Source organism: Diabrotica virgifera, chromosome 4 (assembly GCF_917563875.1).
Source record: "Diabrotica virgifera virgifera chromosome 4, PGI_DIABVI_V3a".
Lineage (NCBI taxonomy): Eukaryota > Metazoa > Arthropoda > Insecta > Coleoptera > Chrysomelidae > Diabrotica > Diabrotica virgifera.
This window is the reverse complement of record NC_065446.1, coordinates 40,513,626-40,540,946: the sequence shown is the minus strand read 5'-3', so window position 1 is coordinate 40,540,946 and position 27,321 is coordinate 40,513,626. Positions and strand designations below refer to the sequence as shown.

Below are 27,321 nucleotides of genomic sequence, written 5' to 3'. Positions count from 1 at the left end.
GACCCCATTAGAATACAAAGATTGCAATGGGCCGGACATGTGATAAGAATGGGAGAGGATAGGCTACCAAAAAGAGCACTGAATGCTAGAATGCATGGAAAGAGACCGGCTGGAAAGCCAAGAAAGCGCTGGGAAGACACAGTAAGCAGCGACGCACAAGCATTTTTAGGAGTCCATGTATAGAGAAGAGTAGCCAAAGATAAACAAGGGTAGAGGCAAAAAATAAAGAAGGCCAAGGCTCAATTTGGGCTGTAGTGTCTTATAAAAAGAAGAAGAAGCAACTCAGTTGCTACCTAAGAATAGCAAAGGATATGCTTTAGTACAAAGATGCAGAACTTTTTTTGGGTCTCTAATGAATATATTTCCTAAAGATTAGCAAGCAGATAATAGTTTTAATATACCTCCTGCTCAATAGTTTATCATGTATGATTCGGATATTTTAAGTATGATGAATTTTAGCTAAGGAGAAGTTTTCTAGTTTGGCTTAGGTAGCATGTTCGCTTTCAACTTTATCAGCATTTCTGATTATGTAGAATTGAGTCAAGAGCAGTTACTTACTCCGTATTCAATTTAGGAATAAGATGTTGGTGAAGGGGGCACTATAAATGCGTATCTCTACTCCTATATTTATTCCAGAGTATTTGAAAATCATTGTCCATTACTTGCAGCAATTGTTATTCTATGTATATAATGGCTTCTTGACTTAACTGTTAAAATCTGATCGTAGAACCTTGCAATAAAGTTACAATAGTTCAACACTGATAGTACTGTATTTTCTATAACTCATTTTATTGCCCGACTATGTATTGTCTATCTAAATAAAAAAACTAATTACATTGTAACTATAATTTCGTAAATTATAGGGAAAGCAGTACAACAAAATCATATATGTGTTTACGTAACACAGGTCAAAGCTTAATAATGTACTTTGATAATAATTCTAAACGACAAAATCTTATTTGTAAGGATTCTAACAAATTCACATAATTTGAAAAAAAAAACTTTGAAACGTAAAAATTAAGTATTATGTTTACATGGGATTGATCCACAATTATTGGTGTAATGAAAATTACATTTTTAATTAACTAATGAATTAACGTTTTGATTTTCACTCCTGAAATTGTTCTCAAAAAAGATTATTTCAAAAATTCTGAGAAGATTTTATAACCGAGATTTATTATTTTACCCATACAAAAGTCTACAAAGAATAAAAAAGGAAATATAAAGAAGGAAAAAGATAGCTAATAATAATCAAATCTAACATATAGCTATAATAACTATAATATAGTTAACTAAACTCGTCAAGTTAATTGGTTTGGTACCTCTGAATACGTCAAAATGCCATAACTAACTGTTCTGAGGTAAAAACCACTACTTTTGACATTTAATTTTATCTTGTCATCTGGATCTGTCTCATTTTTACTTTACTTAATTTTGTTACATGGTACATGTGTTGTTAGTATATTGTCTAATATTTTCTCTGATTGTATGTTTTATTCTTATTTGAATAAGCAATAGAAGATCCATCTGTGTAATTTTGTTTATTGGATATATTCCTGAAAATGTCAAATTGGAATGTAAGTTCACTTTTGTAAAATAAATATACCAAGCATTGTAGAAATAAATAATTTTTTCTTCAAACGTCAAATAATGATGACATTACTTATCTAACTTGATCCTGTCAAAGTTTGATGTCTCCGCCGGCAGCAGTTTTTTTTCCCATTTCTTTACGGCGCGGCGGAGGGAAAAATGTTGTCATGGCAACAATATGAAACATGTCACAAAGCAACAATACAAATGTCATTAACAACAATTAAACATCATTTTTATTTATAGTAATATTAAAAGTACAATTAGTTAATGAGGCATTTTCAAAATTGAAACCGTGCAAAAATGTTCCCGACTCTTGATACGCATTGGTAATTGTTGATGATACTGATGGTCGAGCACAACTTTCAGCAATCATTCCCGATGTTGGCGAATCATGAGGGTTTAAAATTTTTTGAGCATTATTGTTCTTATTTCTTATTGAATCCTCTATATATCCTTCGGCAACCGTGCTTGATTTCCAGCCCCCATGTCGTTTGAGGCATTCTAGATTTCCGCCTCCATCAATTAAAAGTGTTGCTGAAGTTCGTCGTAAAGAGTGACCCGTGTATGCGCTTGCATCGTTTAAATTTAAATAACTAGCTACTTTTTGGGCTACTGCGCTGATCGAATGTATTCCCATGACGCTTCGGTAACACTTTCCATTTTGGTACTTGATAAAAAATCGGTTTTCTGTGAAATTTTCAGGCCGCAGTGATGCATACTTTTTATACAGTTTAATGTAGTTTTGACCAATTATCGTAAAAGATCTAATTTGTCGTGTTTTACCGTCTGGGATTTTGATAATTATTACATTTTCTTTATCCTCAATGTCTACAGTCTTCATTTTTACCATTTCGTCGCATCGACAGGCGCCGGTAACCCCAATTAACAAAATAATCTGAAATATTTTTATAATTTAGTAGAGTATACTACATGCTTTGCAATATGATTTTTTTACCTTTAATCCTAAATACAACTTATCTGGCGCTTCAAACAAAAATTTATCAAACTCGTCTTTAGTGAAAACTTTAGGCTTCTTTGCAGTATATCCTTCGCTTGTCTTTTTCAGAAAGGCACGTACCTTTTAAAATTTGCTTATATCCACATTTTTTCTAATAACTAACTCGGATTTTATCATAGAGTATCGTGACCACATTGTAGTAGATTTCCATTTATTTTCATTTTCCATTATATTAAAATATGCCAGTAAAACGTCTTCGGTAACTTGCCGTACTCCTCTTGTATCGCACCACTCTTGGAAGTGCTTGTACGCTAACCGATACTTTATTCCGGACTTGGAGGGCCCCAAACGTGCTACTGCATCATTAGCCGCGGACTCAATTTCGTTTAGGTTTTCCATTTTCGCACTAAATTTGCGCTTGCGGTTGCAACAACAATAAGCTGTCTTTAATAATTGCAAACAACTGTCAAACAACTGTAACCAGGGAGACGCAAATCCCACCGACGACTTAATTATTTTAATTTCTAACATCTAGACGACTTTGATAGTTGTCACAGTTAATTTCGAATAAAAATAGCGTATGAATTGTACTATTTATGGTTGAAAATTGCTACGTTTGAAGAAAAAATAGTATACTTTATTCGGCAAAGAAGTGACTTTTCTTGACTTGCCCTCTATTACGCGCCTCACTTCGTTGGGCGCGTAATATCGGGCGCGTCAAGAAAAGTCATGCTTCTCCGCCTCATAAAGTAATATACTATTCTTGTGCCTACAGCTTCTAAATGGAGTAAGAATTTTATTATAATAATCGTTAATATTCCAATAAAAACATTATTACGCAAAAGTTAGTTTTCAAAATAACTCTATCATTAGGTTTGTTCTAGCATCAGTTTCAAACGGTTTGAAACCATCAGAGAATAGTGGACCAGCGCGAGTATAGGGGATAGCACTGGTGACTGTATTATTATGTTTTCTCACTGACCAACTGTTTGCTGACGGTTTCTGACTAGTTTGACTGTTTGCTAGAACAAGCCTATTATTAATTTATATAAATAACCTCAAAAAACAGAAAACAAATTTTAAGCAAAGGCTTAAACCAACTCTCGCGCCAGCTTAAAATTATATGGTTTAAGCCTTTGCTTAAGCCTCAAATTGAAGTGGAAATACAGGCATTCAAGATTAAGCTCAGGCTGAAAGTAAGCTTTGGCTTAAGTGCTGTTGTAAATACCAGCCCTTAGAGTTTAAAAAAACAGGAATTTCCTAATATTATTATGTCCATGATATTACAATCACTATTTTATATGGACGACTTTATACCCAGTACTTATACAGTACAGGTTGAAAAATAAGAAGTTCTTATCCTCTACACTCTACACGGTGAACCTCAATGACTAATAGGGACTGTTCTATGGTTAAACCAAATAATCACCCTTATAACATGACATACGAACTGCTGCTGTCCAGTTTTATCAGGATCCGAAAAAAATTAATGCATTTAAAAAGCATTGGAGCCGAAATTTTGCACCTACGCCCTTAACAATGTTTAGTAATAATAAATTGTTCAAGCTTTGAATATGATCCTTACCAAAATACAAATTGTATATATTTTATATTCATATAAAATATATATTTACATTCCATCCTCACAATTAACTAACAAAGATATAATCTGCCTTATCTTTACTTCTAAATATAACAAAATATTAACTAAGTTGAAAAACAAATAGTTTTCAATGTGAACTAGCAAACACGATTTTGCAACTATATATTTGAAGACCACAGGAAAATAACTTGGTAAGTCACATTTTTGATTTTGTTCAGGAGAACAATTTTAAAGTTTAAAACTCTGTGATTATGTTAAAATACATCTGACAATTAATCAGTAATAAAATACCTGGACTTATCAACGTTTTCCCCTGTTTGAAATGGACATGTCAAGTCATTTTCCTGTACATGGTTTTTTTAAACACTTATATCTTTTGACTTATCAAGTTATTACTCTGTATTGTGTTACTCTTAGAAACTATGTAATTAAAGCTACAAAGTGGTATTAGTCCATGTGGTGAAACCGCTCCCGTCTGGAAAAATTTCTGATTCGGTTTCTTTGTGGATTCATATTCAAAAATGTCCCCTTTAAACAAATCTAAAGGGTGCCGGGCGGAATTTTTGGGCAGAAATTGTTGAAACAATTTTTTTAAACAAATACAAAAGATCACGTTTTTTTGCTTCGGAACACCATATCTCAAAGTTATTTTTCAATTGCGTCCGTATTTGCCCAGGCTTCAACTCCATATAAAAAAAACAGAGAATACGTAACTTCTCAATACTCTAGTATTTTATTAAAAACGATTCTGGTCATCTAAATGTGTCGTTTTATTTCAAGGCTGTGGTCCCATCGTTCATTTAGCTTACATCCCAAATTATTGTATCTGGGTACATTTTCTAAAACTTTTCCTTTAACGTAAATTGTTTCGTCTTCAATCTTGTTCTTATTGATAATCATGGTTTTCGTTTTTTTCTTGTGTTCAGAGCCATTCCATACCTCTGATCAACCAAAATTTACAGCCCTTCTCTGCTGTCCGCAAGGAGTATTGTATCGCCTGCATATCTGAGATGATTCGCTAATGTTCCGTTAATTGATATGCCTTCATTCATGTCTTCTAGTGCCTCTTTAAACATCTCTTCTGAGCACCTATTAACAAATAGAAGGAATACTATACATCCTTGTCGTACTCTTCTTATTGGAATCTCTTTAGATTTTTGTTGGTCTACTCGAATTATGGCTTTCTGATATAAGTATAAATTTGTAATGATTCTCACATCCTGATCATCTATTTTTTCTGTGTTCCGTAATATATTTGCGAGCATTCTGTGTCCTGTTGTTGTATTTTGTCGAAGACTTTCTCAAAGTCAACCAGACATACGACATACTTATATGAATACGTCACAGTTGACATCTAGACACCGTTCTATGAGTGATTGTGTAGTAAATAATGCCTCTCTAGTGCCAAAGCCTTTTATAAACTAGGGATTCTTGTAGGTACCACAAAATGAACCACTTTCGCCTACATTCTGAAATAGATGTTTAAAAGCTTTGGTGATTAGGTTGCAGCCTGTTTGGGCATCTTATTCAATATTCCCTTCTCGTTGCACGTCCATCAAAATATTTTTGACAATCAATAACAATTATATCTCTCATATCCATATTACAAACATCACTACGCATCGACATATTTTCTGCTTTTCTTTAATAAACCAAAATACAGTAGATATTACAAAAGTCACTGATTAGAAACAAGACTTATGTTTAGTTCTCAAAAGTATTCGTCACATCAGCCTACTATGTTAAGATTTCCCGTAATGCATTAAATAAGATGACGGTTGTCTAATGATGACATCAAAACTGGCTTCAAACACTTAGCTTAGCCGCAACAAATCATTTTGTGGTTTTACATAAGCGTCTTTGAGCTGTTTTTAGTTATTAACAGTTATATCTTTTTTTTATAAAATAATGTATGTTTATTATTTTTTGACGCAAATAGCGTTAACATGAATGGCAAAAAAGTTAAGCGCAAATTTATGCTACATATGTGGCGTCTTCTATCATCTACATCAAGGAATGTATCACGCATACTCAAAATCCTTCAGTTATAAATTTTTATACACAAATGTCCTCAAACATGAAAGTTATAGCGAAAAATAAAATTTTAAATATCAATTTAAACAGTGTTGACTTGTGGCATTTTTAATTTATAGTCTTTTTACTACAAAAGCCCGCTTACGTACTTACGTAGGTCAACATTTCTGACGTCAGAACACTGCCAAGACATTAGAATGTGGCTTTTCATCATGGCCACGTTTATATAATTACTTATCAGAGATATTTTTCTTTGTTCTTGTTTACTATACAAATAATATCTAGGTATAATTTATTTATTCTAATTAATGATGTCAATTGGTTTTCATTACTTGCCGAAATATATTAATTAACAACAATATTATCATAGTGTAGGTATACTCATTAAAATAGATCATTAAATATTTTTAAACTAAGTACTGCCAACGCTAAAAATCAGTAATCTTATTTCTAATAAACCTAATCTAAGAAATCTAAATTCTTTAACTTACTGCAGTTAATGGTAAAAGGGAACCCCATTATTTCGTTCTTGTTCCAAATAATCTATTAAAGAAGCATTTTGATTTGGCATGTTTCTCAATACAAAGAAAATCACAATAGGTACATAACAATAATTACAATAGTTTTTAAATTAAGCTATATTATGTAGGTAGTAATTATAAAAACAGTACAGATTTTTAAAGTTATATTTTGAATCAAATTGTGTCCGAAATGAAGTAAATATGTAGCAACTGTCATATCAGTAGCGTACGATTGTCTAATATATTTAAATAAAATTATTATTTTCTAGAGTATTTAAGTTAAGGATTGTTTCATAAAATTTATATTATTAAAAATAAAAATGTTTTTGGTTATTTAATTAATATAATTCTAAAATTCTCAATGTAATCGCGATTACATTTTTCTTATTATAATACCATGTTGATACTTATGCAAGATCGGACAGTTCCGTTTGGGCGTCGGATAGCTGTACTAGAGAAATGTCAATTTTAAAGTTGATGTTTATTTACGTTAATTAATATTGCAAATATTTCGGCGTATTATTAATATATTTCGGCAAGAAACGAAAACCGATTGACATCATTAATAAAAATAAATAATTATAAATATTACTTGTACAGTAAACAAAAACAAAGAAAATATCTGAAAAGTAATGATATAAACGTGGCCATGATGAAAAGTCACATTCTAATGTCTTGGCAGTGCTCTGACATCAGAAATTTTGACCTACATACGTAAGCGTGCTTTTGTAGTAAAAAGACTATAAATGTTATGTTTAAGTATGTGTATGGGATTAGCCACAGTTAGGTTGTAATGCCAATTACATAATAATTTTACCTAAGAAAACAACAAAATAACACAAGCAATCCAGTCACACCCAATAAAAGAGACTTAAGGTTGACAACATGTATCTACTATATGTAAAGGGCTTATCAAAAAATAAAAAGGATGGGGAATAAACACAACATAACAACATTTAAAACAGCCGACACACTCAAATCTATCCTATCCAAAATCAAACCGAACAACACACAGAAGAGGTCAAAGAACTGCATTACAAAACAATTTCTACGTGGGAGAAACTGCAAGACCATTAAGCGTCAGGATTAACGAACGTAAAACATACATCAAAAGCAGGAATTTCGACAAGTCGCAGATATGCAAACATGCCTGGAACAATGAACACAGACAACGGTGGAAAGATGCATCAATTGTCATTAAGGAAACGAACACGAAAAATAAAAAAATCAAAGAAGCAGCCGTTATCCCGAGTGAAGAAAAATGTGTAGCGAATTCATCGGAAGAATGCAGCAGACTTTGGTTGCCAATACTTAACGAAGAAGTGAACAACAAGAACATACCAATAATAGAGGACAGGGAAACGTGAGTTACATAATATCTCCATCATGCTCTACACATATGGATCACACAATACCTAACTCACAACTGTTTTACCCCAAAAACTCATTATTACGAACACTTACAAACACCTAATACACATAATTATTGCCCAATACACAAAATAATCAGAATTTGATGTATTACAGAGCATAAAACAACATCCACCCTCTTACCTTTCCAGCCATATCTGGCTGTTGCCAGATATGGCTGGAACACTTACAAACACATAATACACATACTTACTGCCCAATACACAAAATAATCAAAATTTGATGTATTACAGAGCAGAGCATAAAAAACATCCACCCTGTTACCTTTCCAGCCATATCTGGCTGTTGCTTATAATCATCATAGGCAAAGTACAATTTTTTGTTGATCGGAATATGTTGACACAACCTCAATAATAATATCAATTTGGCGGTTGTACACAACTTTTCAACAAATTATTGTTATTAATTTCTTTTGGCAACAATTGGAAAACGAAACGTTAAGCATTTTAGGTAAAATACAGTCGGAGAAATGAAAGATTACCCATTAACGATCATATCAATCACCTATTTTGTATCTGCTGTCTTTTTCTATAAAAAACAAACGAGAGAAAAACAAATACAAAATAGGTGATTGATGTGATCGTTCATGCATGGGTAATCTTTCATTTTTCCGACTGTATGTAATTGTCCTAAATGGGAAGTAAACCACAATTTAACTAAACAATGATTTCATTAACGTTAAGAAAATAAAATAAAATATAAACGAAACGTTAATAAACTCATTTTTTTGGTAAATTGTGGTTTATTTCCCATTTAAAATAGTTAAGTACAAAAATGCCACAAGGAAATAGCTTCAGAACAACATATTATGTAATTGTCATTACAACAACTATGGCTAATTCCATATAAACATAACATTCAATTTAAACACCTCGTATCTTTAATCTTTATTTGTGGGAAACACAGTCACTAATGTGAAGGAGACTCAATAAATTGGAGGTAGAGGCAAAGAAACTGGTTTAAGGGTAAATGAGGAGAAAACCAAATACATGTGCATCAACAGACAAAAGGGCAGGGCCGGATTTAAGGGGTGGCAGGCTGGGCAGCTGCCCGGGGCCCCCACAAAGCCTCAAACGGAAAAAATAGCAAATTATTCACATATAATTATTTTTGTTTTATACAAACACTTGTGCCGTCCACTCTTTAAACTTAGTTGCAAAAGCTGCAGCTGAGTGTTGTTCTGCTGCTACAGCATTATCTGATTTCTTAGAAGAACTATATGTATTTTCACTTCCTCTACATATAGATACAACGTGTTAATCAAATGTTTAAAATCTGCATCTGTAAGCAACAGCAACGCAGACCGTGGCAGAAATATTATTGTTCCTAAAAGAGTGAATACTACTAGATGGTTATCCAGAAGTGATACCGCAAAAGCACTAGTTAAAGACTATAATCAGACTAAAGTAGACATCCAAAATTTCAGAAGCAACAATTTAAAACTCGTAGCGATACAAACTGTTTGTCTAATCATAATCGAATGTGCTTACTGTAAACAGGAATATTTGCAATATTTTGGAATGAAATATTAGCCAAGCCGCACACCAAAGAAACATGAAACGAAAAACATGAAACGAAAAACATGTTTCATGAAAAGAAAACACTGCTAAACAAATCTCAAAGTCCGCCTACCAATGAAACGAGTGTGATTCATGCTCATGACACATTTTTATTTTCGGAGAGTTTCATAAATGGCCGGACATATATTTGTTTAGCAGTGGTTTATTTCCATGAAACGTAATTTACGTTTCATGTTTCTTTGATGTGCCTTAGAGAAAACAAACAGTCCAAGTCGTATTCCCCAAGATCCAAATATTGCCTTTAATTCAGGAGTGGCAGCACTTAGATCACTTAAAGAATTTGTACAGTCAAGACGTGACAATTTCAAAACATATGAGACGCGAGGCGCGATGGTAAGCGGAAGTCAAGACTATTCGACACATAGAAAATGACGGAATATTCGACTGACTCCGCTGGATTATGGAACATCTCAAGAGACTGAAATGACAACATCAAAGAAATATAGCACTCAAAATTTTATCGCTATTATAGATCACCTCATTACCTTTTTAAGTCAGAGGCTTTCTGCATATAAATGCATTCATTCCAATTTTTTATTTTTACATCATTTAGATATATTTTGGTCATGCATATATGTACAATATTTTGGCCATGTTATACGACACCCAGAGAGATATAATATACTTCATTTAATAATACAAGGCAAGGTATACGGAAGAAGAGGGGCAGGTCGAAGAAGAACGTCATGGTTCTGAAAAACCTGAGAGAATGGTTTAACAGATCCTCTACATCCCTTTTCCGAGCTGCCGTGAACAAAATTACTATAGCTAATTTGATAGCCAATGCTCGATAATCAAGCACGGCACATGATGAAGAAGGCATCATTTAGCTTCAGAGCTATCAAAGTTTAGGTACTGACATCTGTAGCAATGATTTAGATGAAATGCTAGGTGTCGAACTAAAACAATTTGTAGAATTTTTCAAAGAGGATATCTGCTCATTAAATATAAGCAAAGAGCTTTAAATGTACCGATTGCTAGAAGAAAAGAATGTGAATGATGCGTTTCCAATTTTGAGGTGATACTTCGTTTATATTTCTGATACCAACTAACTGTAGTGGGCAGTGCCGGCGCTAGGGTATAAGGCGCCCGCCTGCAAAACTAGCACAGGCGCCCTTCGTTCTTTTTAGACTTAGGTATTTCATTTTTTGGAAACGATACAAAATTTAAATGAGATGTAAATAGGTAAAAATATATTCTCCTTGTTTCGATGTTTACAAAATTATCAATAAGATTAATATCTAATTTAATACCAAACACAATTTACTACAGTGAATGCACGTAAAAATCAATAATTTGTTACCTCCGATTTCGGTGAACCTTCATAAAATTTCATGAAAATTGGTGAGTGGTTAGAGGATACCTAAAGAAACAAAAGTGACATGGTGCCAACTTGCGATTTTACGCTGGGGATGAATGCCACCCCTTCTCTGAGATTAAAATTGTTTTATTAAAAATAACGCCAGAAATCGATATAGAGACAAATTCTAATCAAAATTTGGCTATATAGCTATTAAAATAAATTAATACTTTTTAAGTGGTTTTTCATAAATAACTCAAAAGCTATAAATCTTTACCAAAATTCAAGATAATAAAAGAAATTAATTTCTTACTTGAAAATCTCCTTTTACCATTAATTCATCTGAAGCTATCAACTTCTTCTGAAGCTCATTTGAAAGGTATTTCTGAGTACTTTGATAAGTGTTTAGTAAGTATATTTTATAAAATGTATCGTTTTCCGCTATTTAAACTTGAACACTTAAATTTTCAAGTAAGGAATTTTTTCGATTTCTTATTACCCTCAATTTGGGAATGGGTAATGATACTTATTTTGTAAAAACTTTTGAGTTATTTATGAAAAACCGCTTTAAAACATGCAACTTTTTTAAGATCTTAAATAACTCAAAAAATGAGGGGTCTAGATTCAAAACCGGACATTTCCACTTTATGTCATTCTGAGTAAACTAAAAAAAAACAATTCACAACTTTACTTTTCCCTATCTCAAATTGGAGGAAAAGTCCACTTTTGCACCTGAACCAATTTTTCACACTGAATTACTACTAGGAACTGTTCAATTTTGCTCTTTATCAAATTGTTAATATATGGACTTTTAATCACAGATTACAGAGATGTATTCAACTAATTTTGACCAAAACATGGAAATGTCCGGTTTTGCATCTAGACCCCTCAAATATTGATTTATTTTAATAAATTTATATGACAAATTTTCCTTAGAATTTATCCCTCTATCGATTTATGTGGCTATTTCTAATAAAATAATTTTTATCCCCGAGAAGGGGTGGCATCCACCCCCAGGGTAAAAGTGTAAGTTGGCACCAACTCACTTTTGTTTCTTGAGGTATCCTCTAACTACCCATCAATTTTAATGAAAATCGATCGAGGTTCAACGAAATCGGAGGTGAAAACCTTTAGTGACTCAACTAATTTTCTATTGAAATTAATGCTAAGCTATCAAGTCTAAACTAGATTTTCTTTCCCATTTCTTCTTTTTCGGCCCTTCTTTTTCGATTTTGCAGCCCGGATAACTTTTTTTGAATCCATTTTTATTTAACTTCACACTACTTAAATTAGGTAGGTCAAAGGGGACAGAAACAGTTTCAGAAATTCAGAACCATGTTTATTTTACCACAAATCATTAATGTTCTCTCCTATAACTGCTGACACAAAGATTATAAACAACTTCAAAGAAATTTGAAGAAAATAAACAAAACATTCCCAATACCTACGATTAAGCGCAAAGATGTTTGGTTTTTAGAAACATTATATCTTCACCAATAAATTTTATTACGACACCGTAGGAATACAATTCTAGGCGTTGTATACGTTTATATATTTACATGTGTGAGGTGCAAAAATAACAAACACAGGTTAGCGATATCTGGAACTTACACCATATTTAAAAAATTAATTTTTCTATTTTAGTATATTATATATGATACCAGCAGAAAAAAGCTCATTTTGGCGCCCCCCAAACAGTGGCGCCCGCCTGCAGTGCATCCCTTGCAGGCCCATCGCCGGCCCTGGTAGTGGGGAGAGGTAATTCTCAAAACTTAAGTTAATTAAAAATTTACTTCGGTCTATGATGGGCCAAGAGCGTTTGAATCATCTCTCTATAATAAGCATTGAACACGATGTCTTAAAGCAATAAGACATGTCCGACATAGTCAAGGAATGTTCAAGTAAAAAAATCTCGAAAAGTATCCGGACTTCAACCCTGCATCCTACTATGTTTATTTTTAATATTTTACTGTAACAAATTTTAATTTTAAATTTTACTGTATTTAAAAATATTTATAAAAATAGATCAACATTTTTTAATGGTAGGACGTAGGGCCCCCACAACAATTCTGCCCAGGGGCCTCCACTTACATATTTAAATCCGGCTCTGCAAAAGGGACAAGGTAGAGGAGAGGAGTGGAGAGGTAGAGGAGAGGTAGAATAGGGCAAAATGTTACGATAGACCCATATAACTTTGAAAGAGTGGAGAGTTTTAAATACCTCGGAGCAACAATCACTGCAGATAACGATATCACGGAAGAGAAAAGAGAGGATTAAGGCAGCAAACAGTTGAATGTATACAGTAAGGTCTCTTTTTATGCGGATTTTTTTATGCGATTTTGAAGTTATGCGGTTTGTATTTCATTAAAAATTTCTATTATTAATAACTAGTATAATTAATATTAATTATTCCCATCCAGATGTCATTAATCTGAGGGTTTGCAATTCGGGTATTCCCCTTGTTCCATGATGTAGCACAGTGGTTCCCAAAGTGGTCCAGGTGGACCCCCAGGGGTCCACGAGGGACTCAACACTCAACGGGGGTCTACATTGGCGTGAAATAAAAATGGGGGTGCACAAGTTGTAATTGGGGGTCCACGAACACTTTATAGTGATTTGGTATTTATTTAAACAAATTTGCATTTTTTTATCGTAAAATATCAATGGGAAAAAATAATGTTTTAATAGTAGGGACTTAAAAATAGCATTAAAATATATTGTAACAAGTTATTTTGATTAAAAAGTTTATTTTTAGATTATATAATAAGTGTTGGATGAAATTTAAGTATGTATAGAAAACTTTAAAATGCCGTTTTTTACATTCTCCTTCATTCCCAAAATACATATCTTTCGATTTGACTGAAAATTTGCCCACAGATAACCAAAACACAGGACTTTAAATGTTAAAAGAATTTGTATAGTTTTACAATACAACAGAAATACGTGGAATAATATAAGTGTCAAAAATATAGACGGCTACTGTAATTAGGTACAATTAACTCGGAAAATATCGGCCCTGTGAAAATAATGGTTAAAAAAATTGTAGTAATTATTGTAAAGACGATTTATTTGGAACAATTTTGGAACAAAACCGCTGCTCTTAAACCAATCAGGTATTATGATCGCGCCTTTGCCGCATACGTACTACCTGAAATATTGATTTTAGCAAAAAATGAAAAAAATCAAAATTGTATAAAATTTAATTCTTTCCACTTTTGTATAAGTATATTTTTGTTCTAAAACTAATAATAAACAAGATAATTCAATAATTATGCTCTAACTGTCACTATTTTCGCCCCATAACTCGGAAAATCTCGACGGGACAAAAAATTTATAATAAAAGAAATTATTGAAACCATATTTTTAACAATTTCAGTCAAAACAGAATAGAATCTTGCTGGGGTAGCTTGACATGCAAGATCAAATGCTAACCCGACTGGACTATATAATTTTGACTCAGATATTATTGCATGTAACTTTTCTTATATTGTAAAACTACACAAAATCTGTTAACCACTTAAGTCCTGTGTTTTGGCTATCTGTGGGCAAATTATTAGCCAAATAGAAGAACATGTATTTTGGGAATGGGGGTAAATGTAATAACAGTATTTTAATGTTTTCTACACTAAAATTTGATCAAAAATATCTTAAATCAAAAAACTTATTATAATGCCTAATAATCACATTTTTGAGTCCCTTCTATTAAAACAGTATTTTTTGTTCCATTGATACTTTACGATAAAAAATGCAAATTTGTTTAAATAAATTCCAAATCACTCCGCCACTGTCACGATGAGTAGAATTCTATTTTGCTGCAAATTACTTGCATATGCAATTCTACTGATTGTGATCCCACAATCCTGTGCTTACAATGTGTAAGTCCTGTGCTTGTCACGTACAGCATGTCTTGATGAAGATATTCAGACATACGTTCAACATTTAAATGCGCTGCATGATGACTTCAAAAACAGATTTAAAGATATTTTGATGATGGAAATACCACCATGGGTCATAAATCCATTTGATGAAACGGAAGTGGCGGATGTGGTATTACAAGAGGAACTACTAGAGCTCCGCACCAATGAAGAGGTGAAGGTGCAATTTAAAAAAGGCTATCAAACATTTTGGCTGCAGGCAGAAATACCTGAAAAATATCCTGGGCTGTGGGAAATTGCGAGAAAACTTTTCATAGCGTTTCCCTCGTCATACCTTGTCGAAAAAAGTTTTAGTGTAGTTACAAATCTATTGACAAAAAAAAGGAACACATTAAACATCGCAGAACGGGGAGATTTGCGGTTAATCCTAACAAAACTAAAGCCAAATATTGATAATTTGCTGTCAATCCATCAAGTACATCCCTCCCATTAAAATTATTGGGATTTTTTTTTATTGTTGATTTGCATATTTAAAGTTACGTAACGTTATTAGTGTTTTATTTTAATTCTTTTAAGTCTGTTATCATTATCATTTTAATAAATAGATCGTAAGAAAATATACCTACTATTTTTTCTTTATTTTTATCACTCCGAATTTAGCACTATTTTCGAAGACGGAGAACAGGAGTTAGCGATGTAATTTCCCGAATTGCCACTCTGAAATGGAACTGGGTCGGACACGTCGCCCGAATCAGTGAAGCGAGGTGGACGAAGAGATTACTTAAGTGGTGGCCGAGATTAGAAAAAAAAGTAGAGGAAGACCACCTACTCATTGGACTGACGATCTCAAGAAAATGTCAAGAAATTGGATGCAAAGTGCTCAAAATAGAGCACAATGAACAAAAATGAGGGAGGCCTATGTCCAGCAGTGGACGCAAAGAGCTGGGTGATGATGAATGATGATGATTTTAGGGTTGGAGCTCACCCGCGACGCCAATTTCCATCGTTATATCTTCACATTTGGGACTAGTTTTGGGAATATGGTAAAAATGTAGCAGCAGGGGGTCCACCGAAACCAGTAAATTTTTAAAGGGGTCTACGAGAAAAAATAGTTTGGGAACCTCTGATGTAGCATGTAGCTATTACATCAATTTGAGTTTTGCATTGAAAGGTATAACCTGTAATTCTTTTGAAATTAAATTTAAATGTTTTAAGTATTTAAGAGTTTATCGCTCGGTTTCATAATCAGTTAAAGTGGACTTTAAATTTTAAGTTGGTACCTTTATCAATACAATTCATATGGGTAAATGTCAACGTCAAAGTGAACTTTAGTTAATGTTCACTTTAAGTTGATTATGAAACTGGGCGTAAATGTTACTGATTTCAAGTTGCAGTATAATAAACAGCACATTTTGATTTCTGGATTGAAACATTTAATTAAGTGTAGTAAAGTTTTATGTTTCATTAGAAGAGGTTTTTGCAATTTCAATATCGTTAGTCTGCGTTTTTTATTTCTTCTTTAAGATTTTATTTGGCCCAATGAAAAAAAAAACATCAAAGACACAAATTTTGGTGGACAAACGTCCACCATTTTATGTGATTTTAGAAAACTACGGAACGTATCTCTACTTTTTCAATGCAAGTAAAGTCTTTTTTTATGCGATTTTTTTATGCTCTTTTCTGTAGAACGTATCCACCGCATAAAACGAGACCTTACTGTAGTGTATAGCCTCCACAATACTATTAAATCTAAAAGCCTAACACGAGCATCAAAGATCAGAATATGCAAAGCAGTGATTAGACCTGCGCTCATGTATGGGTGTGAGACGTGGACTCTGACCAAAGCAATTGAAAAAAAACTTAGATGTTTCGAGAGAAAAATCCTCAGAAGAATCTTTGGACCTTATTAAGAACCTAATAGCAACCAATACCGAATGAGAACAAATGCTGAGGTCAATCGGATGTATAGAGCGAGCGACGTAGTCCAAGAAATTAAATCTCAACGTCTAAGATACATGATCCTTCTATGTCCGCATTCTACCGCATGTGAGTGTTTACGTTTCTATAATTAAAAGCAGTCCATTCAGTATTCTTTTGCTATTAGTATGGCAGCAAGTTCATTCAGTTGTTCTACTTTCAAGTGCTTTCAACATTATTTTACTATTTTTTAGTTACCAATGCTTGTTTTTTGTACCTAATTCAGTTCAAAAGGATGTTGTCCACCTCCACCATTTTTTTAATATTATGCATGCGCTCATAATTTTCTTGAAAAAATAAAGTTTATTTTATTTGGAGCAGTATGTTATTCTACAACAGTGTGAAGAATCATTCCGTAGTTGATGTAAACAAATACAGTGATACAAAAGACAAATTCATATTGAAAACAAACGAGAATAGGTAAATAGGTAACGGTATGACATACCGCATGTTAGTGTCTACGTTCTGAAACATCCACGTCAGTAGTTAAGGTTTAATGAAAGAGGTACTGTAATCAAACTGGTGGCAATACGACCGGTGTACAGGTAGAGCTTTAAGTTATCATTATACCTAACCTTTAAAGAAATGATATTGCTAACTTAATTTTGTCGGTAAGTTTAGAACCTATTTCCACTGTACACACTCACCTTCTCATATGTCCATACGAATTATCACCGATGGCAAATATGTGCGGAGGTAGTTCGCCTATTTTTCGTTCTTTGTATAATTTGATTTGATCGGCAGTGTATATTGGAAGAATTTGATATGGATTGACTGCAACTAAAATTGATCCAGTGTATGTCTGAAAAATAAATACATAATGAGATTAAGGACGTTAATAGGTCATACCTATACTTAATTAAGACACCTTATACATGTCCTATTTAAATTCTATACATTGTTAGATCTGATTAGTAAGCAGAATATATTTTATGATTTAATACCGGATCAATTGAATTTGTTAGTATCTGACCATTTTTAATTTTTTGTTTTAAAAATTCATCTTACTTTTATAACATTTGAGTTTTATATAGGATGTCCAAAAAGTAACGGGACGGTCGAATAATTCGCGAAATGAACATCGGCTCGAAAAACTGCAACATACACGTATTCAGTATTTTTGAAAAATCTAACGAATGACACCAAACACGAGCCCCCACGGATGTGGGGTGGGGGGTTACTTTAAAATCTTAAATAGTAGTCCCCATTTTTTATTGGATTTCTTACGTAAAAATAAGTAACTTTTATTCGAGTATTTTTTCGAATTATGGATAGATGGCGCAATAATCGAAAAAGCGATTGTTGGAAATGGAAAATTAAATAAAAAAATAGAAAGTCCCCCACTTTATGGAAAACTTAACTTAACTTTTTTTGGTTTTACGACCTAATCTTCACAACCCAATAGGTCCCCATAGCGCTCGAGTAACTGCAAATTTAGCATACTTTATCCCCTATTATTATGAAATAATAAGCAACTTTTATTTGAGACATTTTTTCGAATTATGGATAGACGGAGCTATAATCGGAAAAATACGATTTATTAGCGTCATCTATCAACAATAATTCTAAAAAATTTCTCGAATAAATGTTACTTATTTTTTCATAAAGAATCCAAATCTGCAATACAAAATTATGCTTCGTATTTAAGATTTTACAGTTAGCCCTCCTGCCACCACCAGGGGGTGGAATGTGTCTATTTGATAGATTTTTAAAAATATTGAAAACGTATTTTTCAGTTTTTCGATCCGATGTCCATTTCGCGAAATATTCGACCATCCCGCAACTTTTGGGACAGTCATCCTGTATAAACTAAATCCAACTATAGACCAGACGGTAATAACCTCATTTGGGTAGGAAGTGTTTACACATAGGTTTTTGCATAAATCGCTTCCAAGTATCAACTAGAATTCATAATTTCACTATGTGTGAATTCTCAAAAGTGGGCTTAACTTTTTATCAAGATATTCAGTATATTTTCGTGCTTTTGTACGGTGTTGATGTATTCATGTATATCAACAACTATTGGTTTTAGAACAATTTTCAGGAGAAATAAAAGTTTTGCAATTCAATTTGACAGAAGATATGTAAAATTTAATGAATTTATTTATTTATTATTTAATTAAAAAACTATATATTTCTATTAATCTTTTATTTATATAGCATATTAGTGCGGAATATTTTTTATTAGAATACTGGATTATAGTGAACTAGTGGTTGATATTATTTACCAAAATAATTAATTTTGCTAATTAATATTTTGCTATCTTTACTGTGACATTTGCATTTAATTATGACAGCGTCTGTACGAGGTTGCACATTTTTGTCGTAAGTTTCAAACATTTTAAATAATGTACAACTTTTTCACAATGTGAAGCAAAATTTAAAACAAGTTTAGTTTATTCTGACTGGCAGCGGTTTCTATTATCGATTACACAAACGATGCGGAATTAACCTAATATTTAAAATTTATTAAAAAATTTTTGTCCTGGTAAAATGTGTATTAGTTTAAAAAGCCCCTGTTGGGCTACAAACATAGAAACAAAACTGCCTGTCACCTCTTATAACACAATGACCTAATTAATTAACCCACTTAACGCGTGTGGGAGTCATATGTTGCCCTAAAACCACATCCATAGGAATTTTATCCATCCTTTGGATTTTATGATGTTTATATTTATATGAGACTTTTAGTCTATTTTTAAAAGGTTTCAACCTTTGTATTTTTGGGTGGCTCACCATGTTCTTGTAACACTGATGATGCTCTAATTACAGAACGAAAACGTTTTGTTTCTATGTTTGTAGCCCTATGGGGGCTTTTTAAACTAATATACCTTTTATATACTAATATACCTTTTAAACTAATATACCAGGACCAAATTTCTTTTATTAAATTTTACTTGTAATTAATGGTATACTATACAGCCACCTACAGGAAATTCTTCCTTGTAAATATATAAATTTGCAACATTTTGGATTAATTGAAGAACAATGTAAATGTATTATTCGAAATTGTTGACATTTATATGCAGTCAGACAAAAAGACGGGTACAAATTAAACCATGGTTTTTGTACAGTAAATGTAGGAAAATGCATCTCATGCATCGGTATAAACTGTGAGCACATTATATTTTTTCAATAAAAAAATATATTTTTTGCGATTTGCAACCACGTTTATCTAATGTAAAATTTTATTTTGAAATGTGGATTCATAGACGGATGCTGAAGATACCTTGGACAGCAAGAAGTAGGTACTAAGGAGGGTCAATAAAGATAGAAAACTGCTAATGACAAACGCCGGAAAATGTCTTATCTGGGACATATAGTGAGGAGAAATCGATATTAACTATTACAACTGATCAAAAGTCAAAATAGAGGGCCGTAGATGTGTAGGAAGAAAACAAGTTTCTTGGTTAAAAAACATTCGTGAATGGACTCAGATATCAACTGCAGAACAATTATTCCATATTGCAGAAGATCAAGAAGCCTTCGCAAGGGTGATCTATAACGTCGTATAATTCTGATATGGCACGTGAAGAAGAAGAAGATTTAATTGCAAAACTTTATTTATGTTGAAAATTGTTCTAAACCCAATAATTTATAATAAAAAACGAGGAAATAGTGAATTTCTTTAATACACAATATTATAGTGCTTAAGAAAAAAGTTATGGCCACTTTTGAGAACCCACGCATAGTCAAATTATGATTTCTAGCGATTTCTCAAAAAAACTACGTTTATATAGTTACCACTCAACTCAAAACATGAATTTACCACTTTTAATGTGTGTGAAGAGACAAAATAATAAAAACATCTTATACTATATACTTAAAGTATAGTCCGTCTAGAAAGTATCCGGAATTTTATATTTCCTAATTTTAATAGATTTTTCCTTTTTGTAAGATTTTCAGACAAAAGTATTGCATCAAGTAGGTTGTGCCGATAGTAGGTTATGGACAAAATCGCATGACAACACCATCTGTCAAATATTGTTGTTTGTAAACAGACTTAAGATTTGTGAAATAATGTCGCAAGTAGAAAAAAGAAAAGTGGTGGAATATTTGTATAGAAAGGGTGTCCGAAACGTTAAAAAATTAGTGCAATTGACTAAACTAGAAAAAAGTGCAGTGTATGAGACAATAAAGAGGATAAAAAATGGCATAGATATGAGACATAGACCAGTTTCGGGTAGACCGCGTAAGATTCGCGGAAACAATTTAAATGCTTTAGTGGCTTTAGGACGACAAAATCCGCGCCTAGAGTTTCGAAAATTAGCGAACAGATTTGAAAATCAACGAAGAATAAAAGTGTGCCCAGAAACTGTCCGCATGTCACTGAAAAAGCAAGGCTACATAGGAATCCAAAAAAATCCCTACGATGACACCTCTGCAAAGGCAACGAAGAATAGATTTTTGTCAACGTTTTCGAGAAGATAATTTTAATAATGTCTTTATATCTGATGAAAGTTGTTTCCAACTTGGTGCAAATCATCTAAAAGTCCTATCAAGAGAAAATGTTACCGTTCAAATTTCCAAATTTCCCACTAAAATAATGGTTTGGGGAGCAATATCTCAGCGTGGTGCTACACCTCTCTTTATAGTTAATGGTACTGTTGATAGTGCGAAATATTGTGACATCCTAAATGGTTTTCTTTTTGAAACGGCTCATGTTTTATATCCAGAGGGGTGGCGTTTTCAGCAAGACAATGCAAGATGCCATACTTCTGCTTATACTCAAGCTTGGATGCAAGAACACGAATTGGCAACAATTCCAGATCTTAGCCCCATTGAAAACATATGGGGACTGATGAAGATTGAAGTGGAACGAGCAGCGCCACGAGATAGTGGTCGATAGATAGTCGGTCAGTTTTACAGGCCTGGAACACCATTACCGAAAATTATGGCCTTGACCTAGTTTCGGGTGTACCTGGACGTTTAGTTAAGTGTTTAGATTTAAATGGAGGTTGTATAAGTAAATGAGATGAATTATTTGTTGAAATTTTTTATTTCAAGTGATAGAAATAAATACCGTAAAATTATAATTCAGCTTTCTTTTTTTCAGATACTTTCTAGACGGACTAGGTAGGTATATATATATTGTCTACTTACGTAAATGAGATTTTCGTTGTATCTAATTAAAAGATTCCTGAGAATACCGGCTTCGTGGAGATCCCCCAAGCTAATCATGTCTTCCACGCCATGAATGGAAGTGGCGTGCATCGCTTTGATGCGTCTCTCGGGGGAAAGCCAGTGCTCGTTACCATCGTCATCTCTAACGGCGATTCTTCTTCCTTCAGCTGATACCACGCATGCCCCGATTGCCACGTCGAATTCCGAGCCAGTCGTTGGTTCTATCCATATGTAATCACCCTGGAATATAAAAACTAAATATTAGTTCTTTTAAGTATAGAAATGAACTTTTTAACGAATAGTATACGTTCATAGACGTAAAGAAGCCAAAGATAAGTCTACAGAATTGGCGAAAAGAAATACGAATAAGCAAGAATTATAAGCATTATATCCATCATTCTCTTATACAGACAAATATTTCATAATTACATGACTCCATAAGTTTATATCTTGATTAATACCAATATTAATTGCCTTTGTAGACATGTAGACATTTCTTGTCTAAGTATCGTCCACCAGTTCTTATTTGATCTTTCTATCTTACTCCTTCCAGTAATTTGAAACTAAGTGATTTTGTTAATTAACTTTTTCTGGCTCTCCGGTCAACATTACCACCTTTGCGGTAGGACTTAATGAAGTCAGCCAGGAATATATCAACAATATAGCGTCAAACTCTTGACTGCCATTATGGAAGATAGAAAGATAGATATTTCCAGATACTGACGCTTTCTTACTTGCCATTCAGGATCAAGTAATTCCAACCAAAATTACCTGAAATACATCGTCATCCTTGGTGCAAAACGACAAATGCCAATATGGATGTCAAGCTCAACAAACCATCAACATCTTACTTACATACTTACATTACCATCACATTTATTAACATAGCTAATATTCTAGAAGAGATGCTGATACCGTAGCTTAGGGCTTCCCTTTCTTCCATATCGATTTGAACTGTGTCGATTCACACTAAATTTTTCCTTTTATTTTCACCAATATGTACCTTATTCAAATAAACATTATAGAGGTTTTCAGGGACTTTCGGCAACCGGTAATAATGTAATCTTTCATTCTGCATTTAAATTTTACACAAAAAACACTAATTAGTATTTTCAGGATTTGAAAAAAATAAATACATTTAAAAACCATTGCAAGCAAATTTTGCGACTATCCATTTAATAACTCGTTACATTTCATTTTTCTGTCTAGAAATTTGTGCTTCTTCCACTCTAATAGTAAAATAATACCAAAATCTCATAATAGCCCGGGATGTAGTGTCAAATTTAACCGGAGCATTTTAGCATGGCTGTTTTCTTTTTATTTAGTTAGGTGTTTAGCTTATTAACAAATGATGTGTCAGCTGGTCCAAAACCGGGGATTTTAGGTAAGAAAAGGTAAAATATGAAACTTGATGGAAAAACGCTACAACTTACATGTCAAATATTTATCTCCGTGACTTACGTGTATGATAGCCAAGAATACCTAGCTACTCGCTTTCACCCAGACGACTCGGGTTCAATTCCTGGCCCTAAAAATCTTTTTTTTTTTTTTTAAATTGACATTTTGATTTGAAAAATAATTATTTTTTGATAATACCACGTTTTTATTATTTACACGACACAATATAAAAAAGTCTGTATGTCTTTTATAGAATCGTAAACTTTGCATTTAATCATATAATATATTCAGCTGACGCTTTTTTCTTATAATCTAAAATTCATAAATTAATGGTTTATACTTTTTAATCTTTGCCAAACTATATATAGTTCAAGAATATTTTTTTATTAGTAACTAGCTGACCCGGCAAACTTGGTACCGCCTTAGAACTAAAAAATAATGTTTAAAAGTTAAATACCTAAAAATTACCAGAAGGTCAAAATGCCAAAAAATACTCAAAAATATTGCGTATACTTTTTTCTAATAAACAATATTGTTTTTGTGGTGTCTGCGTAAATAATGATTACTTAGATTGATCGTATTAACTCAGAAACTTTCCCGGGTTCATGTACCTACAACAACTTTGCTTGAGGTAATCATAAGATCAAATGCATAGTTTACGATTCGATAAGGGGCATACAGACAAACATTCATTTTTATATATTATAGAGAACAAGGGAATATTTAGATTAATAAGGGGTTGGTGATAAAAAAATGAAAAATTAGGGTCCAAAAAAATAAAAAAAACGTCGGGGGGGCAACCCCATTTTTCACTTAGATTGGCCGTATAAGCTTAAGGGGATTATGTACAACAACTTTGTTTATAAAGGAGGTCAATCATAATAATATTATGATATTATCATATTATGATCAAATGCTGCTTCTGTTCTGAAGCTATTTCCTTGTGACATTTTTATGATTAACTATTTAGTGGGAAATAAGCCACAATTAAATTGAAAAAATAATTTTATTAACGTTTCGAAGCCCAAATCGGGTTTCGTTGTCAAAATACAAAATACTATTAAAATAAGCAAAAATGTTGTTGCTAAGTAAAAAAAAATTCTTCTAATAATTTATTTAATCTGACTCATTTATATTGGCAATTCAGACGTATATTATACATTTTAAAGTAGAAGAAATTAAAATGATATCGCCAATATATATGAGTTGCGTTCCTGGGACGACTTTACTAAAAGATAGTTCATTCGATTACATGAAATCAATCCCAACTCAAGAATATCCGTCACAAAAAAATCATAGCATGTGATCTGTCTTTAAAAAGACAAACAAATGCAACGATGACAGTAAAATTCTCGCGTTAGAGATTCCATAGTAAATCACGAGGGAAAACCAGGAAAAAACCTCGTGATACTATCCCGACATCATAAGTATTTGGTCTTACATTTAATTTACTTTCAAAAAACTAATACCAAATTCTGACTTTAATATGTTTAAATTATAAATAATATTAATAATACATAGATCTACAATAAGTAATACTAAAATATAAAATATGTACTAACTCGATATGTTATTGACTTACTAATCGTGGTATTTTCTTTCTATTGACTTCCTCTTTCAGTATGGGTAACCACATCCTACTGCATTCTACCGAGGAATTTGCGACACAACTGGTTTCATTTAGCATAATTAGAGCCGCTTCTTTGATTTTTCTCTTTTTAATATCTGATTTTTTCAGGACTATAGTTGAATCTCTCTACTTTAAAATGTATAATATACGTCTGAATTGCCAATATAAATGAGTCAGATTAAATAAATTATTAGAAGAATTTTTTTTACTTAGCAACAACATTTTTGTTTATTTTAATAGTATTTTGTATTTTGACAACGAAACCCGATTTGGGCTTCGAAACGTTAATAAAATTATTTTTTCAATTTAATTGTGGCTTATTTCCCACTAAATAGTTAATGATCAAATGCATAGTTTGACTTTTTAGCATACAGACTTTTTTATATTGTGTCGTATAAATAATAAGAACGTGGTATTATCAAAAATAATTATTTTTCAAATCAAAATGTCAATTTTAAAAACAAAAAAAAATTCAGGGCCAGGAATTAAACCCGAGTCGTCTGGATGAAAGCCAGTAGCTAGGCATTCTTGGCTATTATACACGTAAGTCACGGAGATAAATATTTGACATATAAGTTGTAGCGTTCTCCATCAAGTTTCACATTTTACCTTTTCTTGCCTAAAATCCCCGGTTTTGGGCCAGCTGACACATCATTTGTTAATAAGCTTTGAAACACATAACTAAATAAAAAGAAAACAGCCATGCTAAAATGCTCCCGTTAAATTTGACACTACCTCCCGGGCTATAAAGATCCACGGATTAATTTAGAAAAAAAAATTATTGTTACTGATAAAATGTCGTTCAACTTGCGATAGGAAAATGGCAATGAATTATTCAGTTTCTTTTTATTTTGCAATGAGTTGTACGTTTATCGCCAAAATTTAATTATTTAGGTTAATTATATTATTAGGTATGATAATGAATAATATTTTTGTTAAATTATCATTACCGTTTTGTTTAATATCCGTGTAATTTCATATTTTAACATATAAATAGAGTAAAATGTATACAATGCGTAATTTTGTTAGTAGATATTACTAAATATGTATTAGTATACAGCAACTTCTTATTTTTATAAAAAACAAGCTGAAAATGCGAGCATTATCATAACGAAAACTTTGTTTATTCACGTATTTAAATTCATAATATGGAAAAATTTTATTATGAAAAGTTGTATAATATTAAAAGCTATGTTTTAATATGCAATTATATCCTAATTTAAATATTGTGAACTATAAAGGTACATACTTTACTCTCGAGTGAAATTCATATTTTCTTACTTGCATCGTAGATTTTAGACCATGCAGATTTTTTTATGAAGAATAACTTTTCTTCGTAAAATTAATAATAAAAGAGTTATAAATAAAAATGATATTGGTATCCGTAATGTGAGAAAAAATTTCAAATTTTTTTTTCATTAGACGGATGTATAAGTAACTGCATATATTAGAACATAGTTTTTAATTCCAAACAACTTTTTATAATAACAATTTTCAATATGTATTGTGAAAAATAAAGATACATTAACCTTGATCGAACTTAATATTTTTTGACATACCTCGAATAAAATTGATAAAATTTGATATATGATGAATGCATCTTAGATTTTAGACCATGCAGATCTTTTTATGAAGAATAACTTTTCTTCGTAAAATTAATAATAAAATAGTTAAGTATAAATGAAAATGATGTTAGTATCCGTAATTTGAGAAAAATTTTCAAATATTTTTTTTTCATTAGAAGGATGTACAAGTAATTGCATATATTAGAACATAGTTTTTAACTCCAAACAAATTTTTATAATAACACTTTTCAATATTGTAAAAAATAAAGATACTATAATCTTGATCGAACTTCATATTTTTTGACATAACTCCTATAATATAGATTTGATACCTGATGGTTGAATACTCGGTGTTAGACCCTACAGAACTTTTTATGAAGAATAACTTTTTTCGTAAAATTAAAAATAAAAAAGTTTCCCATAATATGTGTCCAACTTAAGAGGAAACAGTAGCGATAAACAGGTAGCAAAAACGCGTTCCAAGATTGCGGCTGTAATTTTGAATATTTTTTCGAGATATTTGGCACACGTATTCGTAATATAATAAAGAATTTGAAAATACAGAGCCCAATTTGAAAAATATATTAATATGTAGAAATTACTCTGTAATTAAATAAAATATTAAAAAAACGAGCCTGTACCGCCATTAAGAAGAACAAAAAATACACTTTCTTTAAATAAACTTTTTTATCCGATGCCTAGATTTTGTGTCATTTTGGAACTACTAAAATT

General features: G+C 32.1%; 1 protein-coding gene across 1 annotated transcript in view; it reads right to left on the bottom strand.

The window, feature by feature from the left end:
- LOC114325514 (myosin-VIIa) overlaps positions 1–27,321 on the bottom strand; it is a 314,282-nt gene that overhangs the window by 176,638 nt on the left and 110,323 nt on the right. Inside the window, exons 3-4 of the mRNA XM_028273590.2 lie at positions 21,976–22,236; positions 17,520–17,674 (exon numbers count right to left, since the gene is read on the bottom strand). Coding sequence (XP_028129391.1) covers positions 17,520–17,674; positions 21,976–22,236 — 416 coding nt within the window. The remainder of the gene's footprint in view (positions 1–17,519; positions 17,675–21,975; positions 22,237–27,321) is intronic.